The 9,995-nt window shown below is 36.6% G+C and overlaps 1 protein-coding gene across 2 annotated transcripts; it reads right to left on the reverse strand.

Annotated features, from left to right (window-relative positions):
- Positions 1 to 318: 318 nt before the first annotated feature.
- Positions 319 to 5,834, reverse strand: LOC116806032 (cholesterol 7-desaturase nvd). 2 transcript variants are annotated; one of them, XM_043214538.1, is made up of 7 exons: positions 5,767 to 5,834; positions 2,682 to 2,820; positions 2,427 to 2,543; positions 2,054 to 2,360; positions 804 to 909; positions 570 to 743; positions 319 to 514 (listed from the first exon to the last, which is right to left on the reverse strand). In XM_043214538.1, the coding sequence occupies exons 2-7, from the start codon at positions 2,815 to 2,817 to the stop codon at positions 356 to 358; spliced, it is 999 nt and encodes a 332-aa protein (XP_043070473.1). In that variant the 5' UTR covers positions 2,818 to 2,820; positions 5,767 to 5,834; the 3' UTR covers positions 319 to 355. The 2 variants fall into 2 exon arrangements, with proteins under 2 accessions (XP_043070473.1, XP_032597702.1); XM_032741811.1 differs by having other exon boundaries at positions 2,427 to 2,820.
- Positions 5,835 to 9,995: the final 4,161 nt, after the last annotated feature.

The following is a 9,995-nucleotide window of genomic DNA, read 5'->3' on the forward strand; positions in this document are numbered from 1 at the left end:
TAAAATTACATAGTATATAGTGAAGTGAATATGTTATTATTTAAGAAACCCGATAATAATAGTAATAAGCAATTGTAATAAACGTGGGTTCTGATTTATTTACTGTTAGTAAAATTTCTCGAAATTTGCTACCAATGTTGTCAACAATATTCATGAAAGATTTAATTGCTTTTAATGACTTTACTTTAACTTTATTAACATAATCTATTTGTGGTAAACAATTTTCATGAATTATTTTATTTTTAACTTTTTGACTTTATTAATTTAATCTAACTATTTGTTATATTTGTAAATAATGTTCAAATAATTATACCAAAATATAATGCAAGGTTTTTAGATCTAAACAGATTTAAACCTACCAACTCGGATTATTTGCTAGTTGAAATGATTTACTGTTTACTGTGTAGAACTGCGCATACCATTTCCGAAATTTTTTAATCGAAGACTCTTCCAACACTAGCAAAGGGTTATTCCGATAAGTTTTATGATTCCATATATTAATATCACGCTCAAACTAAAATTAAAAAACAATAATTAGGTTACAAAATTTTTTTTTATACTTTACACACCATAATGCTTTCCCCGCATATTAAAATTTTCATAAATGGAGCCATTAATCGGGTTGCATAAAATCTGTGAACAACTTTCTGCAGTAACGGTTTTATTGGAGTAATCGTTTGAAATATTTGAAAATGTCCAAATGTTGGTGAATGCAGAAACATATGAACATAGGCGGGCCCAATCTGAAAACATACTTATAACTTATAAAACGTTTTATCATTAAAATAGTAAAATATAATAACTTGTTTGCCTGTAACATTCATTTGAGAGCATCGAAAATTTCCAAATAGGTTGAAAGAATGATTCAACTTAATTTCGGCAATGTGTTTGTCTTCGGCCACGTTCCAACTAGAAGGAAAATTTTTAAAAATGTAAAAAAAGCATAAGGACGAAAACAAAATGCACAATCCAAAATGAAAATTAAACATTCTTAAACTGTAGCTTAAAATTTGACTTTCTAGTTATAGTTTCTAGTAGTTTGATAAATAGGTTTGGTGGTTAATTTTTAACCCCTTTTTGCATTCTGCATAAGGTACGTGCCGCAATAAGTACTGCGCCTTTTGTCTACAGTCTGATTGTTTTGCCCACAGTTCGTCTTGTGGACATAATCCAGGCAGTACCCACCAGCTCTGGTCGTAGACTGGTTTTTTAGGTAGAATTTATTTGCGGACCTTACATAAAATGCAGGGTAGGAAAATTAATTGGTTTGGATGAGTGTAGAGTGCATTCATGGGCAGACGAAATACCCAAGACCCGAAGTATTGACGCGAAAGAGACTATATAAATAAAATTACAAAATGGGATGCTTCCAGGACGAGAGCAAATATTTCGAGAGGTATTCGGATTACACAGCATAAGGTATTTTTGCTTGTACATGTGTATTTTATATATATATTTGTATGAATTTGTCAATTGAGTTTGAAGAACTTGTTAAATGGTTCGGAGGTGAGGACAACACCAGGCAGGATAAGGGTTTCAGATAGCGACAGGCCTCTCTTCGTGTTGTTCAGCTGTGGATAAGACGAGATTCCTCGTGAAAACGGAAAAGTAGCAGATAGGATACCGACAAGGCGCCATCTTATTTGTTTATCACAATTATCTATCGACTACACAAGGATGTATAAGCGTCAGGATAGCCGTGTCGCATTATTGTGAAATTATAACTGGCGTAGCCGGATTACTTATAAAATGGAAAATATAAATCAGAGAACGGCATACATTGATTTTAATGTTATTCAGCAACTTTTAAAAATAAAAAGGCGTTAAAGAAATTTCTCCGAAAACTTGTATCCCTCAAAATTTTACAGCGTTTATTCATTAAAATAAACGTAAAATTCGCGTACATCCGCCCCTACAAAATTGCGAAAACATTTGACTTAAACAATTATTAAAGCTAAATATTATTTTTTCCTAAATATAAATTTGAATTCTCTAATTTGTATATTAATAATCGAAATAAAAATGGCTTCTAATTTTAACTTAGTGGAAATACCTTGCTTGCCATTGATGATATCCAAGGTAGCGAACAATACTTTGTTTTATGTGGAAGCCACCAGCTATAATATTATCATTGTGAATTGCTTTGAAGTGTGCCAGATCGGCACCATTTTCTGGTATTTCCTGAATGTGACAGTTTATATAAAACTCGTTGCGGCCATGGTAAACAAATTGGTTGCTTTGAAGTTCGACAGATTTAGGAAGAGTCCATGGAATTTCGGATCCTTCGACACTATACCAAACAAATACAAATCCATTCATTTCTGTGGAATTCCATTTCTTTACTTTTGTTGCCGGTGGGACTGAAAGGCGGCAATCTTTTAGTTTATATTTATTTCTATAAGTAAATATTTTAGCCATTGATATACCACAATTGCTATAAGGAATATTTGTACACATTCCGTCTGTCCCTCTGAAACTCCATTGATGAAAGGGGCACTCAATGTTATCTCCAATAACTCGACCTCCAACTGCTAGGTTAGCTCCTAAGTGTGGGCAATATGCATCCAAAATAAAAACTTTATGTTTTTGTGAGCGATATATTATAAAATGCTCCCCCAGGCAAGATAGATATGTTGATTCACCAGCCTTAAGCTTGGATGATTCGAGAACTCCATACCAACCATTTGGGTATGGCGGAGGTAATTCCTTTGATCCAATTTTTCGTGACTTTCTTAAGCGGTTAATTGTGTCACGCTTGTCTTTGCTTCGCAGCTTGTTCGCATTGTTTATGAATTGCCAGCCAGTACTGTCATCCATTGGCTTGCATGTTTTAAGGAAGAAATCAAGATTTTTATCTTAGCTTAAAAATGAAAACTGATTTTTTTCCGAAAGTGAAATACTAATGATTTTATGCAATACTTGTCCATATGAACGCACGTTTCTCCGATGTATCTTAGTCATTCATGTTTTCTTTATACAAAGTTACCTACATAAATCTTCAATCTTGAAAGCCACTGTATTTCAAGGGTAGACTCACTTTAAAAAAGGGAAACAAATTCAAATTAAGTTACCTTTCGCCCTGAAAATCTGGAAAAATGTTTACTCCCATTATTTTTTAGCTAAGGTTATGAAACTTGGATATTTTTACTAGCTTCCTCTAAATATTGATAAATACATAGCCCTTAATTGAATCAGACGGCTGTCCATATAGCATGATTATGCTGGGAAAATGCCAAAATCTCAGTCTTGCTTTGTGCGGCATGTGTTTAAAGGAAAAATTACCCGTTTGGTCGTTAACTGGTGGTTTTGCTCTTAGACTTCTTAATTTCGTTATTGGCAGCTCTATCTGCTGAGGAGCGTCTAGCGATTCGGTTCTAACGGCTAGACGGCCTGGTTTCTAATAAGACGTGGCCGATTAAATATCAGTTTTTCGTACATGAAATTTTGAGGAGACTTGTAACGTTCGTTGACTTCAAAATAGAAAGATTGATTTTTTATTCTGCACTCATTTTTCACACCTCGCGATCTATTTTTAATAAGCTTATTCATTCTGCAGCCAAGAAAGATGGAAGTACAGATACTAGCTGAGCCAGCTATCCACTTGGTCTTAAAAATCTTACAATGTTTACTAAAAATTCATGAATTCATGTGAATTAACAGAATTATTTGAACAGCCTCTTGGAATACCTTTGGAAAGTGCAGAACAAGTTTGTGAGTGCATTGAAGACAGAAAATATTTGAATCTGACAAATGTAATTTATAAGCTGTGAGGTTGCATTTCCTCAAGCTCAGAAATCAAATATCTGACCAACATATGGCCGCCTATTTCGAATTAATGAATATAAAGAAGATATAGATTTGCATGACATTGTAAAATCGTGTTAGTTTTATTTATTTCTTTATTTGAGGTACTTAATTTTCCTATATTTAAATTCATTGTGTGTTTTTTATTTTACTATTTAAACAAAACATATTATTAATCTTATTGAGAAATCCATGTACTAAAACAAGTGAGAACGTTGCAGTCGGGCGTAACCGACTGCAAAATAGTCTGATACCATAATTAATATCTGATAACAGTGATAGAACATGGTGGCTGTAGCCAAGAAAGTGGGCGTAGCTGAACAAAATGTTAGGCAAAGCTCCTAGCAATCTTCATTTTAAGTTCGGCAACTGTAGCTATTAAATTACGGGAGATATGTGGCTTTTGGAAATTTTGGGGCGCGGAAGTGGGCGTGGCTGGAAAAAGTGGAAAAGGTTCATAGGAAACTTCCTTTAAAGTTTGGTAACTATAGCTCTGAAAATGCGAGAGATATTGGCTTTTATCGTTTTTGTGGGAGTGGGCGTGGTACAAAATCTCTACGAATTATTGAAGGGTGTTACGTCCATAATAATTTTGAAGTTTTGTGACTCTAGCTTTCAAATTGTACGAGATAAATGGTTTTATTAGTTTATTAACAGGTGTAACGGTGTTAGGGAGGCGGAGTGGGCGTGGCCATCCAATTTCTTGGGGTAGTTACCAGTAAAATACTTTCAAATTTTGATGACCTAGCTTACAAATTGTGGAAAATATGCGCATTTCAAATTTCTAGGGCGGTGGGTGCAGGCTTGTTCAGAAAAAGTATATGCCGATCTTCGGTGGAGGTTACCAGCAAGTTAATTTTCAGTTTTGGTAACTATATCTTAAAATTGTGTTAGATATGCGTACTTATCGATTTACACTTTCCGAAATATCGGCTTTGGCGATTATGGGCGCAGGTGTAGGCGTGGACATAACATTTTCGATTCTTAAAGGCCTACCAAATTTTATGGCGCTGACTCAAAAAGTGAGGAAGAGTTGGACCTTTCGGAGCTTTATGGGCGGCGTCTGGTAACGGCGGCGGTAGACAAAGTCGATGCCGATCTTTGAAGTACATCACCAACAACCTACCAACTAAATTTAGTAATTGTAGGTTTAAAATTGTGGAATTTATGTGGCTTCATCAATATATGATTATCGATTTTATCGATATTCTAGTCACCTAGTGGACATCGCACATCAATTTGATCGTTTGTATGAGGCCTGCACATACAGCATGAAGGACAATCCCAATATACTCTTGTGCCTTCGGTATCAAAGTATAATTACCTTTATATGGGCGCCGACCATTGCTGTAAGTGGGTACGCTAAGATAATTGATAGTAGATCGGCACTTTGAAGGTGTTACTTAATAACATACAAACAAACTCTGTACGGTTAGTACCACCTACACTTTTAGTACCACCTTTAACTATATTTATTTTAGTTTCCTTCAGTAATTATTTGCTTTTATGAACTGCCGATGCTATTTCCCCACAAATCGTTAGAGCTCCTTCTGTTTTAAAGCAAGAGTCCTCCAGATGTAAAAGGTATATTGTTGACAACTTTTTTACGCAACTCTCGTTGCACTGCACTGAAATCATTTGTGTGTTTAACAATCTAATAATGTCTGATATTCGTAAGAAGATAAAGATTGATTGGTTGTAACAAAAAAGGAGAAAATAACACACGCCATAGTATAAAACTTGTTGAAATGAAACGTCATAATTATGCAAACGAAGCTTTCCAATTCAATAAAATTAAGACAATGAATCACGATTTGAGGTGAGGATATCCAATTTGTTCGACGTGCGCGAACTACCAAGTATGTATATTATAGGATTGCAAGCTTTGAAAAAAACGAGGAATTTTCAATTTCAAAACAATATATCACTTCACTTATAGTTTTTTAACAAATATATGCATACCTTTGTCCAATCAAGGGGTATAAAAAACACCCAGTACAAACAAAGTGATATCACAATTACTAAAGTAAGCACTGCGTAAATGTTTAATCGAACATGTGGCATAATTGTTAACCATTGATCACACTCAATCAAGGATTTTAATTTAAACAAAACTGAGTACATATTATTTTTGCATTTTTTTTATAAGTATACAAAATTTAAACCAGCTATCTACGAGCTAAGAGTTGCAAGATTTGTGGAAACCTGAAGAAAAATTGTCTCTTTTCAATAGAAGAAAAACATTAATATGTATGGCGATGATGTGTAGATATGTTCGTTTGCAAGTATAATTTAAACTTCCAAGTACAATTGTGTGCACCCATTTTGAGTATATTTTATTAGAGCAAAACAATCTGTTTTCATGTGGGGATTCCACACTTGTAAATTAAGCAATTTCTGAAATCGAAAAAGTATTCCGTTTTCATTTTCAAAGTAGACGATTGCAGGCTTCAATTTACGAAAAGGGGAAAGCCTTCTCTTTTAAAAAGAGACTCATAAACTTTAACTTGCAATATTTTTTGGATTGATTTAGAATTATTTTTCCTTACTTAATACTGCAAAGTAGTTTATAAATATTTTATAAATAAATATTTTGTGACCACACTTTATATTTTACATGCATAAAATTTTTCAGATAAACTCCATTCGTTTTTGTTCGTGCAGTATACCATTATACCATTTCAACGCGATATAAATGTTCTGCTGAGTTCACACAGAGCGAATCACGTACCAAGTATCATTTTTAGTGTAGCTGCTGTAGTGACTATGTGAATTGAAAATTATCTTAGATAGTGCATCAAATGTATAGGTATGATTCGTCTATATATGTGCATACAGAAAATGCTTTCACTTCCCGCTATTTCCTTTGGTATATTTGAATTTACAATTTTATAAAACAATATCCCTGTTTCTAAACCGATCTCGATGAAATTTCAACTGTTGATCAATGTTAAAACAAGGCACAACAAATTGTTGTTGCTATTGGTAATCGATATTTATCGATATTAGTGAAGCTATCTTACAGTCTTTGATATCGGCGCGATAATACAGATGGATAGACATGGCTAAATCGACTCGGCTGTTAATGCTGATCGAAAAATTATATACTTTATACTAACAACATTTGGGTATGCCGGCGTTCGACAAGCTAGCTCCAGAAGACAACCGAGGCAATCTTCATTAAAGCAATCATTATGCCAACATGGACTTATGCTGTCCATTTTAGGGGGACTGCGCCTACCCATCAATTTTTGAAGCTCAGGGTGGCCCAATTGCTTGCTGCTCGGTGTGCCCCCGGTCTGCCATGGTACGTCATCAATGGCATTGGACTCTTACTGGTTGGGGACCAAATTAATTCTCACAGTTGCCGTTATACTGACAAACTGTTTGCGACCGACGACTGAAGAGGTTACACCCTAGTGACCTTACCACCAGAATTGTGGATAGCAATGCCAATTCAATTAAAACTAACAATGTGCTATTTATATTACTCCTCAACGGGCACCAAATTCAAATTTAAAACACAATCCAAACAAATTAAAAGTTCTTTTCTGCTACTGCCAACAGGTGATATGTGAAAAATTTGTTGGCAAACTCATACACCCTCTATTAGGCGTTCCAGCGATACAGCTTTGAAGGTTCAAAGAGCAGTACTTCCGTATGGGCTACATCTAAACCATATATTTGAAATCAACATTTGATTAAACTCGTGTTTATGGTGTTAAAAACTGTACCAAGCCTAACGGGATCTTGTTTACGCATTGTATAACGATGCTTCTTCTTACACTTTTCCGTTAGTTGCGTTCGGTTTTTTCCCAGTTTTTTTTGTATATTTCTCTTTTTTGAGCTAGTTTGGCAGTCACTTTCTAGCAGTTGGAAAAGTAAGTTGGGCGTTATATGAATTTTCTTTGAATATAATAATAAAGTGTAGATATTTATTTAATATTTTACACTTTAATATTTTTATATAAATATATATATTTGGTCACCGCAACACCATCCGCCTTGTCTGTGTCCCATATTTATCGCAATGTTGCATAGAAGACCAGTGAAAATCGTCATTCCGTGATTTCGCAGCATTGAAAAGAGACATGTAAATTTACAGAAGAACGATTAGTTCAAGTATTCACCATGGAGGATTGTTTTTGTGAGTGAAGGCCTACTGCTAGGGCAAGCATTATGGCATTGTGAAAGTGTCTGTGAGATTACAGAGATGAGCGAAAGAATTTGAACCTCGATGTAGTTTTCTTTTGAAAATTTCCCAGTTTGTATTTTACTGATTTAAGAAGTAATCTGGTTTTGGGTGGCTTATTGTAAGATTAAATTCTATGTATCTCCCAGAGAGGGAGTGCTCTTCAGACACCTGTTAGCTGATCGCTAATGGACAATGAGCCAAGGGTAATTTCTATGACCTCTTTGCGGTTTTAAATAATAAAAGTGGGTCTGAAAGGATTTCCTACCGGGAATTTAGCTCCGAATAATAAGAGATTACTCGTAAATAAGCAGACAAACAGCAGGTACGGTGACGTTAATCGTACTGACAAGGCGTCTGTGCTACCGTCTTTTAAAAGCGTTGCCGCACACAACCCCAACCTCGCCGCACCACTTACCTACCACCATTTTATCCCCACATCTCACTCCTGACCGAACTAAGGTGACACTCGAACCGTGCCGAGTTTCAGCTTGGCTAGGGGCCCGGGTTATAAACTAGCCCAGTCTCTAATGGGCTCAGGTAAACGGAGATCGCCTGTTCTAATTAGCCTTACTCGGGTAATGCCGATCTCTGACCTGGTGGACATTTATTTCTCTACATAACGTAGGAGCTAATGAAAGGTTCAAATAAAGTGAACATACTACAGGATCTCCGTGCGGAGAATGTCGCTAGACATTTGATCAAGCCATAGACAGGGGAGGTCATCCAGTGTAGTAGAACAGCACTAATAGGACAGTGCCGCAGGCACATGACCATACCAGCTCGGTGGGCTGGGCCCAGGGAAGCAGTTGCGGCACCGGCTCCCATGAGATGTTACCTATGCAATTCCCTTAGGTTATGCTCAGTAACGGAGAATTGTCTGTGTTGGAAGAGGCTCCGTTGAGGGCTCAGCTGACTGTTGCCTTCTTAACCCGTGATTGGATATTTAGGTTCCAGTCCAGTTTCCTATCCAGTGTCAGTCCTAGGAAATTGGCACTGTTGTTGAAAATCAAATTCACATTATTTAGTCGGGGTGGGACAAGAGAAGGGACTTTGTAATTTCTTGTGAAAAGAACCAGTTCCGTTTTATTTGGGTTTACCCCTAGTCCACTCTCCTTTGCCCAGCATGAAAGTATGTCTAGTTTACTAGTCATGAGGTCACAGAGAGTTTGTGGGTATTTTCTCTTGAAAATTACAGCAACGTCATCTACGTATGCAACTATTTGGCAGCCGCCCCCCTCCATGCCAGATTATGGCTGTATTTCCCGCCTTTTGTAGTTGGACTGGGCTTATTTGGCCTGGGCCTGGAGATTTGAACGGCTTGAAGCTGTTCACTGCCCACTTGATGTTACCTTTGTGTATAAGAGACTTCAAAGATGTGTTCTCTATACAATTGGTTTCTGCGCACCTCGGGGTCTGCTCGGAGCAGCCAGGGAAGTGTGTTTTAAGGAGGATTTCCAGTGACTCTTCACTGGAGACCGACCAAGAGTTGTCATCCTTTTTCAGATAACCTAGTGTGGGTGTGGTTTTTGATAAAACTTTTCTAAGCCTTGCAGCTTCAGTAAATGAATCAATATCCGTGCAGAAATCTCTCTAAGATTTCCTTCTTTCTCTTCTGGTGGCTTTTTTATATTCAGCCAGACCTGATTTGTATTTTGACCATTGCAGGTCGTTATTTTGCGCTTTCGCTGCATTGAAGAGAGACCTGCAACTTTGTCTAAGGACATTTAGTTGAGGTGTCCACCATGGTGGTTTCTTCTTGTATTCTGGCTTACTGATAGGGAAAGCTGCCTTAAAAGCCTTATTTCATGCTGTGGTGAAAGTCTCTGTCAGATTGCAGAGATGAGCTAAGTTGTCCGGGCCTTTCGGTGGGTGTTTCGAAAGGGTTCGGTCAAGTTTGGCTTTGAAAATTTCCCAGTTCGCCTTCTTTTGATTTATGAAGTGAACTGGTTCTGGATGGCTCGCGAGGAGCTCAAATTCGATGTATCTGTGATCAGAG

This window comes from Drosophila grimshawi, unplaced genomic scaffold (genome assembly GCF_018153295.1).
Source record: "Drosophila grimshawi isolate 15287-2541.00 unplaced genomic scaffold, ASM1815329v1 contig_1346, whole genome shotgun sequence".
Classification (NCBI taxonomy): domain Eukaryota; kingdom Metazoa; phylum Arthropoda; class Insecta; order Diptera; family Drosophilidae; genus Drosophila; species Drosophila grimshawi.